The sequence below is a fragment of the Gopherus evgoodei genome, chromosome 20 (genome assembly GCF_007399415.2).
Source record: "Gopherus evgoodei ecotype Sinaloan lineage chromosome 20, rGopEvg1_v1.p, whole genome shotgun sequence".
Lineage (NCBI taxonomy): Eukaryota > Metazoa > Chordata > Testudines > Testudinidae > Gopherus > Gopherus evgoodei.
In genome coordinates this window covers 11,376,943-11,401,444 of record NC_044341.1, presented here as the reverse complement: position 1 = coordinate 11,401,444, position 24,502 = coordinate 11,376,943, and the positions used below count along the sequence as shown (strand labels likewise).

Sequence of the window (24,502 nt, the reverse complement as noted above, 5' to 3'; positions counted from 1 at the left end):
CTCCCTAAAGATACTCAAAGAACAGAAAATTGTTAGATGTATTGTACTGTGCTACAATTTTCAAATTTGTATTTGAAAAGCAGTTGCCCAGGGTAGTAAAACAAAGCCGAGTGCTCTAGGTTAGGTTCCCACTATTTCACAGGGCCCAAGAGAGACAGAAAAACATTCCAAACATTGAACCAAAGACCTCTCTCCTCTTCATTGATGAGCCACTCGAGGGGTTATCAAAACTCGATTTATTCCAAATGTTAAAAGTTTAGTTTCCAGCCTCTCTTCCCCATTCACCCCGCAAAATATTTTTAAATTCTTTTCTTTTAAAAAAAAATCAAAACTATTATATGAGCCACTGTACAATTTCCCTGTTCCCTCCCTGATATTGCTATAACTTAACATCGAAAACGGCTCTTTGCAGAACCGCGGTTCTTATTCAAGGTGTTCGGAATGCAGCAGCAGCAGAAGACAGAGTGGGAGAGGTGTGGCTGGCCTGGCTGATTAGACACACACGCAATCATCCAGGGTATTAAATCAGGCTGGTTACTTTGAGTGATCTAATGCATAGTTGGAACTGGATTCTCTTCCTCCTCTTCAAAGCCTATGTAGCAAATTAAAAACCTAACTGGGGAGGGTGGGGGAGACACGGAAGAGTACAAACAAAAAGCCATCAACAAAAAAAGTGTTCTCTGGCTGCAAGTCTCCAGCGATGGATACAGGGAGTGAAGACCGGCTGGTTGCAATTCTAAAAGGAGGTGTGCGTAAGAGGGAGTTAAGCCATGTGAAAATACGCCTCTTCCTAGCTCTTGTCTGCATCCGATAGGGAAATGGAACGATTTGACTAGACAAATGATTTGCTCAAAACTTCACCCACCTGTAGGGTTTAGTCTAAGGCCAACGTATTCAAATGCAAAAGTCTGGGGTTACTCCTCAAAAGTGGCCCAATCTGCAGAGGTCCTGAACGCTCCCAGCTCCTGAGGGAACTCAAGATCGCTCAGCATCTTTGCAGCTAAAAACAAGGCCAGCTACTTAGGAACTTAAACAAGGATTTCGGAGACTGACTTCAGAGACTCCCGGTTGAGGAGTCTCAATGCTCAGGTGATATTAGAAAATCTCTCAGGAGAGACCAGAATGCTTCCTCCCACCTCTGTCTGCCCTACAAACCTCCCCAGGTTAGATCCTCTGTCTCCGGACCTTACACTGCACTGAGGCATGTCTGCTGTGATCACACCGGCTAGCAATTCAAGCAAGAAGCGGAGGGGAAGAGCTGGGAGAGGGAGGACCAGCCTCAGATATCTACAATAAAAAGAGACTCGGCCAACAGATACATAAAAGTGACTCAAATCACACGAGGCCCGTGGGAGAGCTCTAAGGAAATGGGACAAGAGGAAGACAGGAGCTGGGGGATTTGGCTTTCGGTTGCTGTGGGCTTAAAAAGTTTGAGACACCCAAGTCCTGTTGCATATAAAGGAGAATGCCAGCGTGGCTGAGCCTGGAATTGTTTAAAATGGTGGGGAACCCACTTTGCCATCACGCTGGAAAATCAGCTTCGGGGGCGACCAAGCAGGGAGGAGGAAGAGGAAGAGGAGGCAGTGAGCCCTGAATATGCCAGCAAAGCTGCACGCTTCCAGAGGGGAAAGGTGTCTCTGAAAAGTCACACTCCAGCCATGCAGACTCTGCCCTGGGATTCGAGTAAGAGGCAGCCGGTGTCAGTTGGGGGGGCTTCCCCCCATAATTCTGCAGACAAATTAGAAGGTCTCAGGAAATGACCAGTCTCCCAAACCCCACCCCTGAGCCACTCGAGGGGGCGTCCCCTGCGTTACTGCTGCATCATGCTGCCTCATCAACTCTGCTCCTTGTCTCTGACTAGCAAGACGGTGTGCTGCCCCCCACTGGACACAGACAGGACAACGCGATTCTCCAGCTGCTTGCCAGTCATCTCCACGGGGCTCCAGACGTCCTCCTCTTCTCCTGTGCCCAGCTGGTAGTTGGTGCCCATTCCCCAAGCAAACGCTTGCCCTGAAAACAGACAGGGGTAGACGCTGGAGGCTGTGCTGTGTGTCCGCAGCACGGCCCACCCGACGCCGGAGGCCGTGCTGCATGCCCATAGCACGGACAGACCCAAGCAGGTCCCTGGGGCGAGATGGGGAAGTGGTTTTCGAACCCAGCACTTGCGCGGGCAGAGTGTTAGCTTCCTATGAGCACTTGTGTTGCCAGGACTCAGCCCTGTGGAAGCGCCAGGGAACGGCGAGGCAGAAACTCCAGATTCATACGGGCTTTTCGTACAGGAAGGCTCCATTTATAAACAAGTGAACCGAGGTGGTTTAATACTGCACGTGGTTAATCAATTGCCGGTGGATCCACCAGGAAGCTCAGAGCCACTTGTAACACCCAGTGCACGTGTCCAGATCTCCCACCGACCCTTTATAAACAGCCCCTTCGGAGAAAGAAATTTCTGCAGCATTTGCCCAGCTTGACCCGTAGTGCAAACGGCATGCGGTGCCCAAGTGCCCGCCTTCTGAGATTGCCACCCACCACCGGGGGATGTTCTGCAGAGGGACTGGATTGGTAACCGATATGGAGCCTTTCCCCTCTAGGTCGGTGGTTCTAATCCAGGCCAGGCAGCGACAGGGTTGTTATTAACCTCGCTGGCTGACGGCTGGGGAGCAGGGGGTCCGTAGCAATTTGACTGTCTCGGCTTCGGCTCCCTGTGTACTGGTGTCTAGTCTGCAAAGATTTGCCTTGTCCACCCTCAGCACGATGGGTCAGGATTGTGTGGATCTCCCCCCAGCTCTTCTCCTGGGGTCTCTGCAGATCAAGGCAGAGATCTTCCCTGACTAGAGGATTTTAGTCTGGGGGCTGTCACAGCCCATCGCTGCTCGCCAGCCACATAGGGACAGGTATTAGCTGCATTCCTGGCATCCGAATGGAGGCACTAACTGACCAGGCCCCATAGTCGCCCGTTACTCACATAGCCAGGCCCAACAGTCACCTGTTATTCAGAGCTATTCCCCCGAGCCCCTCCATTTACCTTCCTGAGTAACAGCATAGCCAACAGATGCCCCGCAGGCGATGGAGGAGACACTTGGCAGCTCCGGGATGGGCGTAGGCATGCTCTTCTCTTCCGCCCCTTCTCCAAGCCCTAACCGGCCATACTCTGCCCTGCCCAGGCTGTAGGCTTTCCCTGGCACAGGCGGGACACACAAGAGACACATTACTCCTCGGAAACAAAGACCATCCCAGATGCATAGAATTTACATCACTCGGGTACCTACCTCAGTCACCCCACATACATCTGGTCCCCCGCCAGCCAGATCTGGCTAATCTCAGGCATTATTCCTTCCCCGTACTGCCCCGTGTGGAACCCGGCAGCCTGCAGACCGTGCCAGGCCAGGAGCGTGCAAAATGAGCCAGGGTGAGAGACCAACACCTGCTTAGATGCCAGGGGCCAAAGCCAAGAAGTTGCTTCTGGTTCACGTATTTGCTCAGTCCCGTCCCACCCCCACTGCCAGCTAGGGAGAGACGAGCCGCATTCTTGGCTTTCTGGTTATTAGCAGCATCCAGGAGCATTTTGTGATTCTGTATTTAATAGAGACAACGTTGGGGCTGCGGCATGGTGTCCTCTCATTTACCAGAAAGGTTCCGTGGTCTAGTGTGTAGTGCACTGGACTGGCACTCTGGAGACCCGGGCTCTATCCCTGGCTCTGCCCCTGCCTGCTGGGTGACCTGGGCAAGTCACTCCCCCTCTGTGCCACAGTTTCCCCACCTGTACAATGGGGATAAGGACACTGACCTTCTTTGTAAAGCACTTGAGATCTGCAGGTGAAAAGCCAGGTGTGATTCCCATGACTCTGCTAGGCATTCACGTTCCCACCCATGGACTGTACTGAACATCCTGAGAGGCAGCCACAACCCACATGCCAGCTCAGCACAGAAAGTTGCCTGTGACCTCAGGAATGCCAAGGATCTGGGGCTCAACCGTCACCCCAATCCCAGTGCCCCATTCACCTTCCGAGTCCATGCACACCGTGTGGTGCTGGCCGCCCGAAAACCCCACCCAGGACTTGGTGGAGTTCTTGAACGACGTCAGGTTCTGGGGAGTGAAGCAGGGCTCGGTGTCCTGCGTCCCTGCAGGGGGGGCAATGAAAGCCAAGGAAGTCAGAGACAGGTGAGCAGACACCCCCCCGCCGCCCACCCTAGCCCGCAGGTCACCCCCAAGCCCACTGCAGGAGAACGAATGCACTATGTAATCCACGCTGCTTAGCCTGGACGGGGACCATCAGGAGACAATCCAAGAATGTCCCACCTGTTCTGTATCTTGCAGCCATTGTTAAAATGCACAGACCTGTGCCACGCAAACCCTCTGCTAAAAGCAATGGGCTGGTAGGGTGCTCCTGGGAGGAAGAGGGTCTTGACAAGAGCCTGGCACAGTAAGAAATCCCCAGAGAGTCACCTCCACTGCTTCCAAATACGCCCTCCTGGAGGTCTGAGGAGCTGAGAGCATCCAGGCCACGCGTGGAGTTAGCAGTGCCGGAGGCAACAACCCAACAGCTGCTTAGGAGGCTTCTCATCTACCCTGACTGTGCCACGAAGCCCGGCTTCCTAGCACGTCAGGGAGCAGGATGCAAGCAGGCACCTTGCCTTAACGGCACCTTTCTTCTGCCACCAGGACCGACCACGCACAGACGGGGCAGAGAGCTGAGCAGGGCACAGGACCTAACGACTCCGCGGGAGGGCCCAGCCACAGACACCTTCTCGCACTGAATTCAATGGGAGCTGTGGAACTGCCAGAAAATTCAGCACTTTCTCAGCGCACAGGTCCCTGCAAGGCGAAAAATCACTCGGCCCCTCTGCGCCATCAGGGGCAGGGACACAGCCCACAAGGGAGCCATTAAAGATCCCGGCAGCCCGGCCACTTTTAGAAAGCATTAAACAAAGCGAGAGCAGTGGGTGCGCCCAGCTTGCTGGGGCCCGGCTAGTTAGTTTGGAGTTTTACACTCGACTCAATGCTTGAACCCCCGTCCAGCTGGCGTAAGGGGCCGAGAGGAAGGCTAGTCTGCGGTCAAGGTGCTGGATGGGGCTTAGGAGGCCTGGATTCTTTCCCCACTCTGCTACACGCTCCTCACGCATGACCTTGGGCAAGTCGCTTCGTCTCCCTGCACCCCTACTTCCCCCTCCGTGAGACGTGGCTAGCACGCCCTTTTCCCCCTCCACCCAGGCGTGTGCCTGGAGACCGTCTCAGTGTGTGCACGTGCAGCGCCTAGCGCAGGAGCACAGACAACTCCTCACCCAGCTGGTGGTAGTTTGAGAGGCCGAAGCCGTAGACGTAGCCCTCCTGGGTGATGGCGAAGGTGAAGTACGCCCCGCAGAAGGCGTCCCGGAAGCGCACCCGGCCCTTGCCGCCTCTCCCCTTGAGAGGGACGCGCTGAGGAACGAGCAGTCGTTCTACACAGGAGACGAGAGATCAGGCTGTGGCGAGAAGAGGCAGGGAGAGTGCCCTCCCCATCTGGGGCTGGGGGGACGAGCCTGGCTGACCTTTCAAGTGCTTCACTCAGACAAGCGCAGCCTCACTCCAAGCTGGCCAGCGCCCTCTCTTGGGGCCTTATTCTCCTGGGGCTCTGTGGGGTGGAAGCCCCACCATGAGCTCATCCACCAGCACCCAGCCCTCCCCTGCCCTACACCAGGGACCTGGAGACTGAGCAACTCAAGCCGCTTGTCTAAAAAGAAACTTGGTAGCCCTTGCGGAGCCAGCGAGGGGCTGCCCCGTACCCTTTTCTCACTGTCAGAGGAGTCAGCTTGTATGAGGGAGCCTTGCCCACACAGCCCGCCCTCCAGCAGTGCCGCAAACCCACCCCCCTGCCTCTGACCTATCCTGTTTCATTGCCACAGCTGGCAAAGAGTCACTCAGCCAGCCCCCCAGCAGGACACCAGCTCATCTCCCCAGCTCGGGACCGAGCGCGCCCACCTGCTACGTGGTGGGGGTGTTGCTCCCAGGGCGGGAGGGAGCATCAGCACGGTCTGTTTTAAAAACACGCTGCGCAGCACGGTCACGTGCCAGGGAGCTTAGCTCCAGTGAAAGGACCCCGGAGACTGCAGCCCAGCCAGCTTCTGTGCCTCCCTGCCCAGCGAGCCCATGTCCCAGTCTGGCTCGGGGAGGACGTCAGTGTCTATACCCCCCCATAGCCTGTAGTGCCTTAGCCAGCACCGGCTCAAGGGGCCCCACAAGCACATATCCCCCTCGCGGCGTCACGAGCGACTCACGTAAACCTTTCCTTCCTCCCCGGTTGGCAAAGAGCTCCGGCACCCTTCCCAGCTGGCCCTGCTCGCCACAGCCACACGTGTACAAGTCCCCGTCCGCAGTCAGCAGCACCAAGTGATCATTCCCTGTGGGGATGGAGACAGGGCTAGCACCAACCTCGGGACGCTGAGCCCCTTGCGGCGTGCCGGCCGCTGGCACCCCTGCCCCAGGCCAGCAGCACAGCTGGGTAACGCTGGGAGACTGCCGGAGAACAAACCTTGCACGTAAAGCGTTTACTTGGTAAGAGCCCATGGGGTTTCATGCCCTGCACTATCTCTGGGACGGCAAGAGGACAGTTTCTACTGGTGCCGAACGCTAACTCAACATTACCAACCATGGGCGCTAAGCCACCTCTCCAATCTGATCCCATCCCAAACACTGACATTAGCTGAGTTCTAACCACCCTAAAACAGTGGCACCGGAAACATTAACACTAGAGTCACTGATCACTCCCCATCTGCGCTGCGGAAAAGTCCCTTACCTGCCCTGCCTCGGTATCCCCACCACGGAGAGGGATAATACTCCTACTCCGCAAGGATTCGTTAGTTCCCATTTGCAAATTACCTGCAGAGAGACTGCAACGAGAACTATTACTATGAACGGCCAGTCGGGGGGGTAAGAAAGGAGGCAAGCGATATGCTGGTGGAGGGGAGGGAACAGTCTTCTGCAGCTGGTAGAAAAAGATCCACTAATCTGGTTTATTCTGAGCCTGATTTTGTCCCGGCTGCCAGAGCAGGGTTAGTGGCTTGTCCATCAGCCTGAGTCACCTGTGCATCGAGCCCTCGCTCACCTGAGACTATTTTAAGGACGGGCACCCCTAGCTGCAGTGGCACCGGAAGGGCACTCTTCTTCATGGGCTCCAGCAAACCGATGACTCCATTGTTATCCTGGACGGAGAGAGAGACGTTGAGTGGCAAAGCCCGGGAAGACGCAGCAGAGCTCCCCAAGCCAGCGCGGCCCGCGTACCCGGAAAGAGCCCCAGAGGAAGACCCTGCCATCCTCCGTCAGCGCTGCTGTGTGACTGTCGCCCGCAGACACCTGCACCACCTTCTCCTGCAGCTCCACCAGCCCCGGGGTGGTCTCCGAGCCCTCCTCGGAGGTGTCACGTCCCAGGGCGCCTTCGTCGTTGCAGCCAAAGGAGTAGATCTGGAAATGGAAACATCTCACGGTGGGAAAGGGGCCCAGAACAAGGACGACAAAGCTGGTGCAGGAGAACCCACCTGGCTCTAATGACCACGCGCAGAAAGCAGCTGGTAAGGAGCCGCCAGCTCCCAGCCAAGGGGGACGTCTGCGTTATCCTCAGCTGGAGGTCACCCCTTTCATCTCAAAGCATGTTAACAGTTAGAGGCTTACAAGGAAACAGTCACTGCTGGGGGCAGGGAAGCCGACATGCCGCGGCATACTGGTGAGGAAGCAGGGGACTCTGGGCAAGCGCCCCCTCTCCTGGAAGGCATTAGGAGACCTTTAATGTCCCTGCAGGACAGAAAAGACCATGTGCTTTCCAAGATCTCACACAAGAGGATCTGCCTGGGGGGCACTGAGCCAACTCCCCTTTGATGCTCTCTGAACCCCAGACTCCGGTTACGGAGCTGCCTCGCTCTCTGGCGCAGAGCAGGCCAGCTTGCCATCGACCCACAGCAGAAGTTACACAGAGAGGCTATTAAGCAGAGAAGTCTAATTGCTGCCTTCATGGCACGTGCCCCAAACGAGGGGGAAGAGAGCTCCACCCAGCCTGGCAAGTTTCTCCCTGGCAAGAATTCATTAGATTTGGTCAATCACAAGGAAGGCAGCAATGGAACCAGATGGAGGGGACCTATGATGAAGCAGTGCTGTGCGACCACCGAGCTCTCCCGTGGCGCTGCTCACCACCGGGCCAGACATGATATGACGTTAACGGCCGGAGCTGTACAGCGACAGGTCCCCCCTGCATGGCTCACGTCGAACCCAGGAATTTTACCAACTCACAGTTCCTTTGCTGCATGCCACAATCTGCTGCTCAAAGCGAGGGACCCCAGGACAGCCCCCACCTGACACTCTAAGCATCCAGGCTCTGACCAGACACTCTGGAAGGTCAGAAGGCTGCAGAGTGAGATCACTGTAACGTGCTGGCCCTTTAATCAGAAAGGCTCTGGAACAAGGAACCTGTTTGGGGGGAGATTCCAAAGGGTTCTGACCCACGGCCAGCTGCCTCTGCATAACAAGAGTAATTAAGAGAGCGCTTACAGTCTAACATGGGAGTCAATTTGCTCAGTGAGTCACCCAACTAGGCGCCCCCTCCTCCCGTTCGATTTCATGGCCTCGCTCCTTTCCGGCGATCGGACTCGGCTAAAGCTGCCGCGTACTCACTTTGCCCGTCTCGCTCAGGCAGACGGTGTGCATCCCCCCTGCTTCTGCCTGGACGATCTTCTCGGGCAGCTGCACCAGGGCTGGCCTCTTCCTTTCCATCACATCTTCTCCCAGGCCCAGCTGCCCGACGTCCCCCTGACCCAGCGTCAGCACCAGTCCAGGCTCTGTCCGGTGTGATGAATGGCTGACTGGAGCACAGGAGACAGAGGGGGAAAGCACTTGATAAGCGAGAGGCCAGATTCACGCTCACGCAGTATCACGGCAGGCAAGATGTCTTTCCCAAAGCTCCCAGAACAAGGGGCAGGCTCAGCAGCGGACAGCTACCGCACTGGCCTTTCCACTGCAACCTGCGCTGAGCTGATGAGACGACAGTCCCAATCCAGCCCTCCATGGGGCTCCACCTACAATTCGCAGGCGCTGCAGCAGGTCAGAAGCAGGGCTGCGCATGGGGAAAGGAAGCCCAGCCCCTAGCACAAACCACACAGGAGGGTTCATATTTAAGCAGCTGCAAGCCCGGACTCGTGGGGTTCTCCTGCATCTGACTCGCTGATAAGACTTGGGCAAGTCAGCCCATGCCCTGCCTTGTTCAGAGTCACCATCCGTACAATGGGAATACAACTCCCCCTCCTCCAAGAAGGGGGGAAGGATTCAGAGCAAACTGCTTTCAGATCCTGGGGGGCAGGTGCTCTAGATGTGTTTGGGTCTTTAATATTTAATCCAGGGTTTCTCAACCTTTTCGGGCTGGCAACCGCTTATCCTACATCAACATTTTTCACAACTCTCCCCCTGCGCTTACATCTACCATTAAAGCGAGAGTCAAAAAAGACCCTAGCGATGTTAAGCCTATATCATTTCTCAGCATGCGAAGGAGGCGCTGACAAAGAATACTTGACTTTGGAGAGTCAGGCTGCGTGGGGAGTGAAATGATCTTTACTTTAGATTGTAATTTAGTCTATCGCATGCCGGAATGCAGTGAAAAAGTGAAAGCTATTCACATGTAGTTAGAGTGAAGAGTAAAGAAATCTGTCACTTCGGGGCAGCATCATTCAGCATTCTCTGTGGTCCTCAGTGTCCTCCACACAAAGGGAACTAACCAACTAGAAAGCAACAGACCCTCTAATCACAGCGTCCCAAGGCACAGCCAGAAGACACTTCTCATCCACAGAAACCTCCCAAGCATTAATTGAAAATGGGACCTTAAAAAAAAAAAATTAAAAGTCTCTCGCCATAAAGCAGAATTGCAGAGCGCAAACTCCACCCCCGCCATCCTTCCCTGTTGTTAACCTCACGCACAATACAAAAGAGAAACAACCCAAGGTGTGCAGGGAGTCGAGAGCTCTGGGAAAAGGGCAATTTACAGAACTGAACATGTCTGGAAGATGCCATTTCTGATGCTGAGCAGCAGCGAACACCCATTGAATGATAGGGAGCAAGCAGAACCAGAAAACCTGCAGAACAGGGAGAGGAAAAAGTCATTTTGGCCTTGTTCCCAATGGGATTTGTCCCAGTTGCAGCCATTGGTATTCAGCAAAATGACACAGCTGCATCTGTTCAAACTCTAGTGTAGACGGACAAAGCCACAATCTACATCCATGGAGCAGTGATCCTGGTTCCAAGCGGAGATAAACTGTCCTGGCACATATTGTGGCTTGAAGCTGTCTACCTAGGGGTCACACCAGTGTGGACACCCTGATGGCTGAAAACTGGGCAAATCCTCATTATAGACAAGGCCAAGAATCGTCAGACTGGATCAGACTGTGATCCAACTAGTCCAGGACCCCGTCTCTCACACCAGCCAGCCTCAATGTTTCAGAGGAAGGTGCAAAACCCTGAAAAAAAAAAAAAGCCACTTTACCTTTAATCTTCTTCCTCTCGGGAGACCCTTCTTCTGGTGTCGGGCTCGTCTTTGCAGCGCGCTTTCCCGGCATATTGCTGTAGAGCTAAACAATTGAAAACACTCCACGTTAAGACATTCACTAACCCAGAGTCTGGGAGAAAAGCGGGAAAATTGCACAGCACAAGCTTTGGAAGTGACATTGTTAAGTTCTCCCCAGTCCTCTCTTTTCTAAGTCACTGACGCTGGGGTTTTGCAAGCGAGATGAAAGTGAAGTGGGAGTTGGGTGTCTAACTACCTTATCCCACTGTTAAAATCCCACTGTGACATTAAAACCACCCGGAATTTTTAGACTCCAATTTACTTTTCTCCATTCTACCCACTAATCCACCTTGGTTGCAATTGTGAACTCCCAGTCATTCATCCTCATGTCAAGGCCTCTGCTGGTAGATGAGATCAATTCAAACGGTCACTCCAAAATCCAAATTCCCTGCTCGCTCAGCTTTCGCTTTCAGAGGATAATCAAAAGCTATTAGAAAGTTAAAGCCCCAAACTGTTTCATGGCTCTGTTTCCCAGAAACGCTGCTTTCTAGTCCCTCGCCACAGGAGAGGTCAGAGACACAAACTGTCCTGAGTCCTAAAAATGCCCATTAGCCCGTTACAACAGTCCATGAGATGTGAAAATCGCCATCTGAAAGCCTAAGAGGAAGATTCAGGAGGAAGGTGATGTTAAAGAACCAAACAGCCCACTACTTCAAGAGTCTACTTCTGCTTTCTAGAATCATATTTTTTGTTATAATTTTACAGCCTGATCCTACAACTCTATCTAAAAATAAGTGCAGTGGTTCTCAACTGGGGTCCAGGGGCCCCTAGGGGGCCACAAGCAGGTTTCTGGGGGTCTGCCAAAATAAATCAGAGAGCATGGCTGGCATTAGATTCACTAGGGCCCAGGGCAGAAAGCTAAAGTCCAAGTCCCACCACCCAGTACTGAAGCCAAAGCCTGAGCAACTTCGCTTCGTGGCGTGGGGCCCTAGGCACCTGCCCTGCTTGCTACCCCTTAATGCTGGCTCTGGTTTTTAATCGACTGGATATGCAGAAAAACAATTGTGGTACAGGTGGGCCCGCAGACCAAAAAGGGTTAAGAACCCCTGAGTGCAATACCACACACACAAGCAAGGGCTGTAAGAAGGAATCACTGGACTTTAACAACTTAACAAAAGCTTAACGTGACACTTCAGGATTTTAGGCCCAACATTTAGGGTGCATTTTAAAAAAAATTCAAAACAATATTTGTTGTTTAAAGAGGCCCAGGCAGAGCTGCCAACTCAAACACTGCAATATTGTGCTAGCAGTAAGAGACAAAGTGAAACTGACTAGAAACTCAAGGGAGCTTGGTTAGTCAGTTTTCATTGCCCAGGCTAAGCAAAAAGCAGAAGGTAAACAACGAATAAAGGGTGAAAAGGAGATTCAGTTTTTCCAGTATTCTTAGTTTTAACAAAGTAAGATGTTATTAGCAACACAGGTGAGAAATAGAAGGTTTCCATAATATAATGATTTTATGCTGCATCCCCTTTCATGTTTGTAAAGGGATCTGAGACCCCCAAAGTATAAGGTTATATACACAAAGTGATATACTCCAAGACACCTGCATCACCAATACAATACAGCACCATTTTAGCTTGCTTGGTGTCTTCCATGTAAAATCTGTTCTCAGTCTTACTAACCCGGCTACGTGAGTTCCATACACCACAAAAATCGTGCCACCCACTGCTGAAATGCAGCTAGATCTGGGGTGGAACGTGGCCATCATGCTTTCTCCGCAGTGACCATTATTTGAAAAAAAATTGTGCAAAAAGAAAGCAGTTCAGATGGCACGTGGAGAGGAGCAGGAGTAATCCAGGCTTCAAAGATGCAACAAGGAAGTGCAATGCAATGTGCAAGCCCTGCTACCTTTGCCCACACGCGGAGTCATGGCTGGATGACACTCAGGACTAGGCGAGGGAGGCAGCGTCTTTTACTGCACCTCACACCCCTTGTCTCGCTACTATCCTGGGATCAACAAGGCCACAACAACCCGGCCTCCAGCCCTGGCAGCGCCACCCCACAGACTCCTTTCGGGAGACACCCAGAGAATTACACACGCCCCCTCCCAACCTGCAGGAATTGGGGGCCTGATCGCCCCCCGCCCCGCTCCGCTCTGCAGGTAGTCGGGACAGGTCTGCACCCGCGGGCACCAGAGCCCGCTCCCCCCTTGCACTATTCCCCGCGCGGCGCTGCACGCCCCCCCCGGGGTTTGAAATTCCCGCGCTGACCCGGGCCCGCAGCGCCGCGCTGGAGGAGGGGGGAGGGGGCTGCGCGAGCGGCTCCCGGCGAACGTTCGGGCCGCGCGGGCTGACACTCGGCGTTCCACGCGTGGAATTTTCGGACACGGCCGCGCGCCGGCGGCCACGTGGGGCCGGCCCAGGCCTCGCCCCCCCCCCGCCGGGAAGGGGGAGCCGCAGAGCCCAGGGGCGGGGATCGGTCCATTCCCCCCCCCCCGCGCGCCGGGAGCCCCGCTTCCCCCCTGGTTACCCCGGGGGGGGAGGGGAAGCAGCACCGGGGCGCTCACCTCCCTGCTGCTCCGCCACCCCGGCTGGCCCGCTCCGTCCTCTCTGCCCCCCCACCCCCCTGCCGCCGGCGCATGCGCGAGGAGAGCCCCGGCGAGCGACAGAAAATGGTGCTAGCGACCCCTGCTGGCCAGTGCGCGGAAATGCCCCGGGGGGGGAAGTCGGGGTGCATTGGGGCCAGGGCAGGGGGGCGCGCTAACGGCCCCGGCTGCAGCGTTGGGGGGCATAAGCCATGTCAGTGGGACTCACTGGGCGGAGGCAGCTTTGCAGGCTCTGACTCTGCGCGCCCCCAATTGTGCACCTGGACCGGCAGCCAGACCCCGCGGGAGAACCGCGGACAGACCCCAGGGGCGGGATCTGCTTTGCGCAGATGCAATTGCAGCCGCGGGCAAATTCTGCGCACACGCTGAACTTTAGGGTCCGGTAGCTGAACTCCAGGGGCCTCATCACACAGCTGACATTAAGCGCATGGCCAAGTGCTGACAGGATGCACTGTGCCTGTAACCAGTAGCCACACCTGTACTGCAAAGAACTGACATTATTCAAAGGGACAGTCTTCAAGAATTACAATTTTGCTGGCTTGTGTTGCTTGTCAGCTGTTTCCCATTTTGTCACTTCTACTCAATGTCATTTCCCCAAGCCCAGTGCTGCAGTCCCCAGGGCACCAAGGCTGAAAAGGAAGGTTTCTTTTTTTAAAATGCTCCCACTGGAATTTGGAAACATTTACATTATTTTTATCACTCATAGTGCTGTAGAAATATTAACTAGTCTGCACATCTGCCTTCTATTGGCCCCAGTTTACTGAGAGCAAACTGGGCTATGGTGAGGTTAGATGATGTCCCAATGCCATTGCTAATGGCAGATCTATGAGGCATTACTGCTTCCTGTGAGGCAATCACGGACTGTCTTACTATACTACCGTGTGTTTTACACCAGTTTTGCAATGCCTGGGACTATGCTTTAGGTTGGCTACAAACAGCAATTATAATCTGTAGGCTTTAGGATTGACTCAATTGCTTTTTTTAGGACAAGTTCCTGTGCATTTGTTGCTTATGGATGACACAAGCAGAACAAGAAGTTTCCTTCCCCCTCCACACCTTTTGCAGAGCACACATTTATCCTTGGTAGCTCACACATGTAACTTTCCTAGCATAGTGGGTGCCCTATATAACATTTTCTTGTGACGGTAATTCACATTAAAAAGTCAACTCCTTTACTATTCTGGTGCAAGACAAACTATAACCCTATCCCCGCGCTGAGATCTTAAAGCATACAAATGGCATCTTGGAGGAAATCACAGTAATTTGGCTTGCAAGTTGCAATAGCCCATTTCTCTCCTAATCCTGTATAACAGTATTTTCCTGTCAGGTGGGGGAAGAGGAAAGATGTGAAACAATCAGCGTAAGCATTTATTTCACGAGTGTTCGGGGTAACTGCTCACCAGGTTTTGTGGCACAGCCTCACACTCCCCACAGCAGGCATTGCAATTTCCCATCAAGTTCCCTTAAGACTATAAAATGTAGAGCTGCATGGACAGATTTTGTATGGAATGGACTGATGCCTAGTGCTCAGAGTTGAAAACCACTAGGCCTAAACTGGCCGTGAATAAATTTAGGCTGGAAATTAAGATGTCCAACCGTCAGAGGAGAGAGGTTCTGCAGCAGCCTTCTACTAGAAGTGGGGCAAACAGCCTAACTAGTTGTAAGATAGATCTTGATAAAGTTATTACAGGGATGACGACAGGACAAAGACTGAACTCAGCGACCCAGGAGATTCCTTCCAGTCCCATGTTCCTGAGTCAAAATTCCTACCCCCTGTTGATTACTGTGGCATCGTCAAGTCATTTCTATGTCTCACTTCCCCCTAGTTCCGAAAACACGGGAACTACACGCCAGTCTCACAGGAGCGTTGTGAGGATTAACTAACTCTGGTAAAATGCCCTGAGGCCTTTGGTAAGCACTAGAACAGCCCAAAGTCATATTAGTCATAATTCAACAGAAACTCAGTATGTTCTAAAAGGCAGCACAGAGGCTGTAGCAAGGATTGTCTGAACAGGTGTTCAGGCAACATGGCTCCATAACCTATTACACACACTGCACTGCAGAGCTGAGTCATGCTTCACTTTAGGGCCCTGTTCGCAGGTCTGTTGCAAAAGGCCCTTGCTTACTTAAAGGGAAGCCATTTTAATGCTCTGGCTGGTCTGCAAATATTGAAGCAAGATGTTCACTTCTTCTCAGCCAAATAAAAGCAGCATGTCAACTGTGTTAAGGAAGCACAATCTAGGACAAGAGCCTGTTTAAACACAGATTTTGTAATGTGGATGAATTGTCAGCCCGGTTGAAAACCACTTTGCCTTACGTGATAAAGATAGCTACAGGGCAGTGTGGAGGAAATATCATGAGAAATGTTTCCTAGCCTAGGCAGAGAAAACCAGCATCAATTGTAAGCCTTTTGGGGCAGACATCATCTTTTTGGTTTGTGTTTGTACAGCCCCTAGCATCATGAGGGCCTGGTCCATAACTAGGGCATCTAGGAGGTATGGTGCTACAAACAGAAAATCATATGCATGGTTTGAGAGCAATTTAAACGCAACGAACCATGTAAAGCCTGATGCACTGAAGTGGTCTTCAACTGTTTCAGGTTTCTCCTGACAGTTCAGGTCCCCATGTAGACAGGGCCTTTCAGCCATGGGTCCATCAGCTCCAAATCCTAGACAATCACAGTAGAGAACTTCCCCCACTCTGCAGTTAACTTTTGAGAGCCTGACTCCATGGAACTGCCCTGCCCTGAAGGTTTAAAATACACTTTGATCAAGCTTTGTATTACTGCATTTGGATGCTGTCTCAAGTCTCATCCCCATCACACATTAGCTTGGTAGTGGGTACTTTTAAGACATCCAAAGGAACTAAAAGAATGCTCAGACCCACATCACCCCTGGCTCAAGCCAGTGCTTTAAGGTTCCCCTTCACCTTATAAAAGTCATTCCTCAGAACATTAGATTTAATAAATTCGGATATGCACAGCCTCGGTGATCAAAACACTAGGTCAATTTTCTGGTATATTTCACCTTGGACAATGGTACTCAGGTATCTCTACAAAATAACCAGTTTGTATTTCTGCCTCTCCTAGTAGCTTGCTAGTATCTTGGAATGTATCTTTAGCCTTGAGTGCAGCATGGATGTCTTACCAGAATGTAGCTGAACTACACTAAGCTTCTGTTCACTTCAGCTCTCCAGTTTATTCTGTGTTCCTTAACATTTAGACTGTTTTCTAAGGAATGTTTTTCCTCCTTTAAAGTCACTATCATGACAAAACCCCTGTTTTCTCTTACACACGCCACTAAAATCTCAAGCTATTAAAACTTACTTTAAAGATCTAGTTTGCACAAGTCTCATGTCATAACTACTCCTGTCACTTATGAGAAGGATGGAAATTAGTTTCCATTGCTCATATCATGCTTCAACAATCTTGTTATTCATACAGCAGGGGGATGGTCAAATCCTCACCAAAAACTATTTCATTCAAGTCATATAATGCCATAGGTATTCATGAGAGACAAGGTGGGTGAGGGAATCTTGGACCAACTTCTGTTGGTGAGAGAGACAAGTGTCTGATCAACCCAGAGCTCTTCTTCAGGTATTCATGGCATTTTACAGAGAAAAATGTAGGTCTCTGTCACAGCATTAGCAGAAATATTTTCATTAAGGTATTACTAATGCTATGTTTTGCAACAAAAAGTTGGTAAACCCTACACTCTGGGTCTGATAATGACCTCTTAAAAGCCCACCCTGGGCAACCTGGTGGCTAGGAGCCCTATTAAGGAAGTTGACAAGCAAGGTTGCTTCATAAGTCCAACAACCACATCTGCTGGAATTTTCATCAGCCACTTTGGTATCAAGGAAGCCTCAGATTGGTTTATTCAGTCCTGACGAATTGATACCACTGGAGATGAAAGAGTTAATCCCCAGCCATCCAAGGACACAGGGAGAATTCTAAGTGCATAAAGCTATTTGTATGAAACACGAGAAGTCACCAGGTGTTCCTGTGTTTCACTCTGAGTGAATGGAACATTTAACCAGTCACATCACTGAAGGACAGACCAAGATCCAAGCACCACTGTTTAAAAGATTTCAGAGTAGTAGCCGTCTTAGTCTGTATCCGCAAAAAGAACAGGAGTATACTTGGGGCACCTTAGAGACTAACACATTTATTTCAGCATAAGCTTTTGTGGGCTGTAAATTTGTTAGTCTCAAAGGTGCCCCAAGTACTCCTGTTCTTTTTACTGTTTAAAAGCAATTCGTTTATTAGCCATACCACTGAATCCCTCAGACAGTGTCCATAAGATTCTTTAGGAAGAGATATTGCAGACTTTCCTTAATACACTACACATGGGATCTTAGCCTCTCAACTTCCCACCCTCTCCTAGTACCTAAAATGCAGTATGACCTGGATTGGGGAGCCCACCGGAACATTTCTATTTCTTTCCAGTTAACATCCCTGCCATTTTTCCTGATTTACTAAAACTCTGTCTAGACTAGGAGTGTGGGTATGCTGTTCGAACACATTAGCTAGTGATCTAGAAGTCTAGTGTAGACATGGATGAGCGGCCAGCGCGCGCGCACACACAATAAATCATTTGAAAGCTTTTTATGTCTACTTTAAGATGAGGTATGACATGAAGCTGCCAAGAGGTGCCATTACTACAAAAATAACACATTAAAATGATCACTTTTAAATATTTGCAGGTTTCTGTTAGTTTAATGACTCAATGCATTACTTCAAAACATAACATTGGATTTGTGACTTTAAAGCATCTCAACAATAATTTAAAAGGTGAAATAAACTCTAATTATAAATGTGTACAGGTATCATTGACATAAAAAGAGCTGGTGACATTTCTAGTCAACATCACTATCTGGATCACCATTATGATCTCTGTGGAGAGTGCATGGGTTACTGTTAAATACTATGCACTTGGGCAATTGAGCGGCACCTTCTGTGAATGTCTTCTGAAGGATGATACTCACTGCTGGCTGAACTATGGGCCTCTTTATCTATCAGCCGAAGGACAAATTCGTGCACCAACTGGGGCACAAAAGTAGCTGATCTCTGTAAGTTACAATCACCTGTCTTTGGATAATATTCCGAGGCTTTCATTTTCGCTATTTCAGACCGAAGGATTGAAGCAGCATTATACAAAACCACTTGTTCGTTTGAAAGCTGATCATCAGGTTCACTCACTGGAAGCCCAACCAAAAACCACTCAGCTGACTTAAGGGCCTGCTTCAGGTTACTAGAAGCTTGGATAGCGTCAGCTAATGTTATCGCGCTGCATAGAACAACGGTAGACTTGCCTTGTCCGTGCTGTGCACGGAATGGAATTGCAGACCCATAGTGTTTTACTAATCTTGCCTGTAATTTGCTACTGGAATAACTTGCAGTTCTCCATAAGATCATTGTCTATCTCTTCAATCAGCTGATAAAATGCAATGTCATAAGGTGACTGCATTGTTGATTGTTTTGCTTTAAGATTGGTTTTACTCAAGTAGGAAGAAATGCATGTTGAGTGATAAACGGCCTCCTTAGCGATCAAGTTTTCCACCGATACTCTGCACAACATGTCAGCATCTCCTCTTTGAAGGGCCGCCTCCCTCAGATTGGCTGCTCTCTCAAATGTTTCTATTCTATGAAGTTTCTTGTCTCTCTCATGTGTTTTTCTCAGGCAAACAATGCAACAAGAACTAGAGGATGTGCTTATAGACTCAGATGAGCATGACGCTCTCTGATCAGATTCAGAGTCGGTTTTCCTCCCTGGGTTCAACATAACTCTGACATGTGCCAAATTCGACTTGCTTGTGTATTTCTGAAAGCAACCCCTGTGATAGAGGATTGGTGGCACAGCGTCTAAACTGGAAAACTCACCCAGTAGCCGTCAATACAATTCATCTCTCCTGGCTTCTGCTGCCAGCATCACAGAGTTCTGGCCAGCGCTGCTGGCTTTTGACAGTTTTGCATTCTTTTGATTTTCTTGACAAACAACACATTTTTCAAAATTTGTGGACAGTCTTTTTTTCTTTGATCTAAGCTTTAAGGGGCTTGTATCCTCCATTTCTTCACATACCGTAACTGCCATGTAGAGGTAAAATTCCCAAAGTATATTGTTAGCATTGCTCTCACCCTTACCACTATTTTTCATTTTCTACTAGTATACAGACTTGTGCTAACTTGGATCTAAATTAATACAAAAATTACCATTTTTGCTTAGTGAGAACTTTGACTGAAGCCCCACTGAAGCTGTGGATTGTCATCTCTAACACTAATACTGACCTGTGCATAAGTGTCACTGAATTAAAAAACTAATTTCTAGAATATTTCAAAGACTAGTACTGCATGCATATGCAACTACAGATTCAAACCTTCTGCCGTGCAGACTAGATGCTACATTGTATGCACACTGGCATACCAGTGAAGAAGCATTAAATTATGAATTCAAATATTTATATAAGACCGGCCATACTGGGTCGGACCAATGGTCCATCTATCCCAGTATCCTGTCTCTGGCAGCAGCCAGTGCCAAATGCTTTAGAGGGAATGAATAGAACAGAGCAATTTCAAGTGATTCATCATCCCCCGTCATCCAGTCCCAGCTTCTGGCAGTTTGGGATTTAGGGACACCTGAAGCATGAGGTTGTGTCCCTGACCATCTTGGATAATAGCCATTGATGGGTCTAGCCCACATTTACTTATCTGATTCTTTTTTGAACCCTGTTATACTTTTGGCCTTTACAACATCCCACAGCAATGAGTTCCACAGGTTAACTGTATGTGTGTAAAGAAGTAATTTCATTGGGTGACTCCTAGCTCTTGTGTTATGTGAAGGGGTAAATAACCCTTTCCTATTTGCTTTCTCCACATCATTCATGCTTTTATAGACCTCTAGCATATCCCCCCGACCCCTTAAACTTAGCTTTTCCAAGATGAACGGTCTGTCTTTTTAATCTCTCCTCATATGGAAACCATTCCATACCCCTAATCATTTTTGTTGCCCTCCTCTGTTTTCCAATTCTAGTATATTTTTAGTGGTGGTGTGACCAAACTACATGCAATATTCAACATATGCGAGTACTGATGGATTGATCCAATGGCATTATGGTATTATCTATCCCTTCCCTAACGATTCCCAACATTCTGTTTGCTTTTTTGACTGCCACTGCACATTGAGTAAATATTTTCAAGGAACTATCCAAGATGAGTCAAAGATCTCTCTCTTAAGTAGTAATAGCTAATTTAGACCCTATCATTTTATATGTACAGTTGGGATTATTTTGTCCAATGTGCATTACTTTGCATTTATCAACACTGTATTGCATCTGCCATTTTGTCACTCCATTTTGAGAGATTCTTTTGAAATTCTTCAGTCTGCTTTGGACTTAACTATGTTGAGTAATTTTACGTCATCTACAACTTTTGCCACGTGCCTGTTCCAAATCATTTACCAATATGCTGAACAGCACAGGTCCTGGTACAGATACCCTCTATTCATGTCTCATTGCTGAACACTGATCATTTATTCCTACCCTTTGTTTTCTTTTACTCAGTTACTGACCGGCGAGAGGTCCTTCTCATCTATCCTATAGTATTGTGGGACTGGAAGGAGTCTCAAAGGATCATCTAGTCCAGTCCCCTGCACTCAAGGGAAGATTACATAATAGCTAGACCATTCCAGACAGGTGTGTGTCTCATCTGTTCTTAAAACCCTCCAGTGATGGAGACTCCACAACCTCTCTAGGCATTTTGTTCCAGTGCTTAACCACCCTGACAGGACTGTTCCAACCTATACCCCCCTTACTGCAATTTAAAGCCCATTGATTCTTGTCCCAGCCTCAGAAATTAAGAACAATTTTTCACCTTCCTCCTTGTAACCTTTTACATACTTGAAAACTGTTATGTCCCACCTCAGTCTTCTCCTCTCCAGACTAAACCAACCTCCTTTTTCTATTTTTCCGCATAGGTTGTTTTCTAGCCCTTTAATCAGTGTTGCTGCTCTGGACTTTCTCCAGTGTGTTCACATCTTTCCTGTACTGTGGTGCAGTTTGACGATACTCCAGTAGAGGCCTCATTAGTACAGAGTAGAGCAGAAAAATTACTTGTCTTGCTTACACCACTCCTGCTGTCAAGTATCAGAGGGGGAGCCGTGTTAGTCTAGATCTGTAAAAGCAGCAAAGAATCCTGTGGCACCTTATTAGACTAACAGACGTTTTGGAGCATGAGCTTTCGTGAGTGAATACTTAGTCAGATGCACTCCTGTTGATTAATCCCAGAATGATGTTTGCTTTTTTTGTAACACTGTTATATTGATGACTGATATTTAGCTTGTGATCTACTAATAACCCCCAGGTACCTTCCCACAGTCCTCCTTACTAGGCAGTCATTTCACGTGTGTGCAATTGACAGTTCCTTTCTAAGCGGAGTACTTTGCATTTTTCCTTATTGAGTTTTATCCTATTTATTCCAGACCATTTTGATCCAAAGCACATACCCGTCCCAGTTTGGTATCATCCACAAACTTTATAAGTCTACTGTCTGCACCACTATCTAATCATTTATGAAGATATTGAATAGAACTAGATCCAGGAGCAATCCCTGTAGGACTCCACTCAATATGGCCTTCCAGCTTGACTGTGAACAACTCTTTGGGAAGTTTTCCAACCACCATATGCACCCACCTTATAGTAGCTCCATCTACACTATGCCTCCTTACTTTGCTTAAGAGTCTTTGGTGAGACCTGATCAAAGGCTTTCTGAATGTCCAAGTACACTATATCCACAGGATCACCTTTCTCCTTCAAAAAATTGTAATAGAGTGGTGAGGCATGATTTCCCTTTACAAAAGGTCTGTTGACTCTTCTCCCACATTACATGTGTACGTGTTTGACAAGTTTGGATGAAACAATGGTTAAGAACAATCTGCCTGGTACTGAAGTAAGGCTTGCTGGCCTGTAATTGCCAGGCCTGCCTCTGGAGCTTTTTTAAAAATAGACTTTACATTAACTATCCTCCAGCCATGTGGTAAAAAGGCTGATTTTAGTGATCCTTCCCTACTGACTCCTCAGTCTGGGACCATTCCTCAGATATTACCTAAAAAGGAATGGCTGGGGTGCAGGGATCGCCCCCAAATCTTCTGCAGTGAAAACCAACTAAATGTAGCTTCTCTGCAATGGTCTGGTCTTCCTTAGTACCCCCCTTTAGTGCTTCCTGCTTCTCTATTAAAAGAAACTATTTACTTCTACTCATGCACAACCTTCACTGGGGGATTGATCTAGCCAGCCAATTTCATCCAAATATAGAAAATCAGAGGTATTCACCATTTTCACTAGATATTAAGCAGCTTCATCGTTCCTGATGAAAATATCTGCCTATGCAAACCCAATAAGTCTTAATATGTTGTCACTGGATGGGTTAGACTCAAACACCACACTGCCAGGTCCACACTACAGCGTTAAATCGATTTAACGCTGTTTAAATCGATTTAACGCTGTAACCGTCCACACAACAAGGCACTTAAAATCGATTTTAAGAGGTCTTAAAATCGATTTCTGTACTCCAGCTAAACGAAAGGAGTAACCCTAAAATCGATATTACTAAATCGATTTAGGGTTAGTGTGGACAGATATCAAAGTTATTGGTCCTATTCTTTTACTGAGCTACCCAGATTGCACCGCTCCGGAAATCGATGGTACCCTGGGACCATTGACGCACACCACCGAAGTAATGTGCCCTAGTGTGGACGTGTAAAATCGATTTTATAAAACCTGTTTTATAAAATTGATTTTACTTATATCGATTTAAAGCTGTAGTGTGGACGTAGGCTAAGATGTTGCAATGAACAGTAAAAACTGTTATCAGGCCTGCTGGAAGTGTTTCTGGAACTGTGCAAAATTTGATAGTGTTGTAGCTGTGTTAGTCCCAGGATACTGAAACAAAGTGGAGGAGTTAATTTTTCTTGGACTAACTTGTTAGTGAAAGAGAGGCTTTTGAGATACACTGACCTCTTTTCAAGATAAAGAGCTCAAAAGCTGGTCTGTTTCACCATGCAGAAGTTGCACCAAGATTCTCTCATCTACCTTGTCTCAAAAATGACTCATTAAGGTACCACTGTTTCGCCTCACCTACAAGCTAACAGCACCACTGGGGGATTGGTCCTGCTTTGAGCAGGGGGTTGGGACTAGATGACCTCCTGAGGTCCCTTCCAACTCTGATATTCTGACTCTATGACAGTTCCTCATCTAAATATAAGCTTTCAAATGATATAGGATAGGGGCAAGTACATTAAATTGCACAAACAAGGCCCACTCTGCAGCACTGCCACACATCTAAAAGGCATGCACTAAGCTGAATTAAAGCCTAGGATGTGGATGTAATTAGCAATTCAACAGATTTAGGTAATACAGTCAATGGAACTTTTAGAATGTGTTATCCCATGGATTCTCAACCTTTTTCTTTCTGAGGCCCCCACAAAATGGTATAAAAACTCCACGGCCCAGCTGTGCCGCAACTGGCTTTCTGCACAAAAGAGCCAGGGCAAGCATTAAGGGGTAGCAAGCACGGCAATTGCCTGGGACCCCAACAAAGCTATGTTGCTCAGGCTTTGGCTTCAGCCCCATGCAACGAGGCTTCAGCTTTCTGCCCTCGGTCCCACCCCAATGAGTAACTAGCCCTTTTGAAACCTGCTCACGGCCCCCAGGAGGTACAGATCCCTGGTTGAGAACCACTGTGTTAGCCAGCATGTTATAAACACCACACCATAATAATCCTAGACTAGGCAAACCTGGGTTAAGTCTACACTGACAAAAATAAGACATGTGACTCACGACGAGTATCAGCAGTTTTGGAAAATGTAGTGAGAACAGGTTACAGAACGTGGTGAGATGAAATTTTACACACATTTGAGTCCTCTGTAGATCAATTTCCACCACTAATGCCACCCCCACATGTAGATCCCACTGGTATCTGTGGCAGGGTGGACTGATTTAAACAAAGGCAATTTAAAGCATGATTTAAATCACCCAGTGGAAAGCCTGTTTAAATGACTGATTTTAATCAATCTTTCCATTTGTATTTCAGTTATTTTCTAAAGAAAGTTGATATAACCATTAAAACATGTTTTCAAACTAAACAAAAAAGCCTTTACACCAGATTTGGTCCATCATTCTCATTAACTAGGAATAGTACGCTATAAGTAAACATGTATTTAAGCAATTATATAGCTTAATATTTTCAAATTTTTAGTAATTTATCGTCCATTTTTAGTACAGCAAATGGTGGGGGATATTAATTGCTTATTTACTAATTAAGTGTACAAGATTTGTGTCAAACTGCTTTAAATGGTAACTGAAATTTTAAACACAAAACAGCATGTACATTTTA

The 24,502-nt window shown here is 48.8% G+C and overlaps 1 protein-coding gene across 7 annotated transcripts in view; it reads right to left on the bottom strand.

The window, feature by feature from the left end:
• Positions 1-221: 221 nt before the first annotated feature.
• RCC1 (regulator of chromosome condensation 1) overlaps positions 222-24,502 on the bottom strand; it is a 31,441-nt gene continuing 7,160 nt past the window's right edge. For 6 of the 7 annotated variants that reach the window (XM_030539345.1, XM_030539346.1, XM_030539347.1 and 3 more), the window contains 9 exons: positions 10,491-10,575; positions 8,636-8,823; positions 7,256-7,435; positions 7,080-7,176; positions 6,253-6,375; positions 5,281-5,436; positions 4,000-4,119; positions 3,023-3,175; positions 222-2,010 (listed from right to left, as the gene is read on the bottom strand). In XM_030539345.1, the coding sequence (XP_030395205.1) occupies positions 1,835-2,010; positions 3,023-3,175; positions 4,000-4,119; positions 5,281-5,436; positions 6,253-6,375; positions 7,080-7,176; positions 7,256-7,435; positions 8,636-8,823; positions 10,491-10,575 (1,278 nt within the window). In that variant the 3' untranslated portion in view covers positions 222-1,834. Of the gene's footprint in view, positions 2,011-3,022; positions 3,176-3,999; positions 4,120-5,280; positions 5,437-6,252; positions 6,376-7,079; positions 7,177-7,255; positions 7,436-8,635; positions 8,824-10,490; positions 10,576-13,077; positions 13,137-24,502 lie in introns of those variants that run through there. The other variant, XM_030539348.1, reaches the window with a different exon arrangement.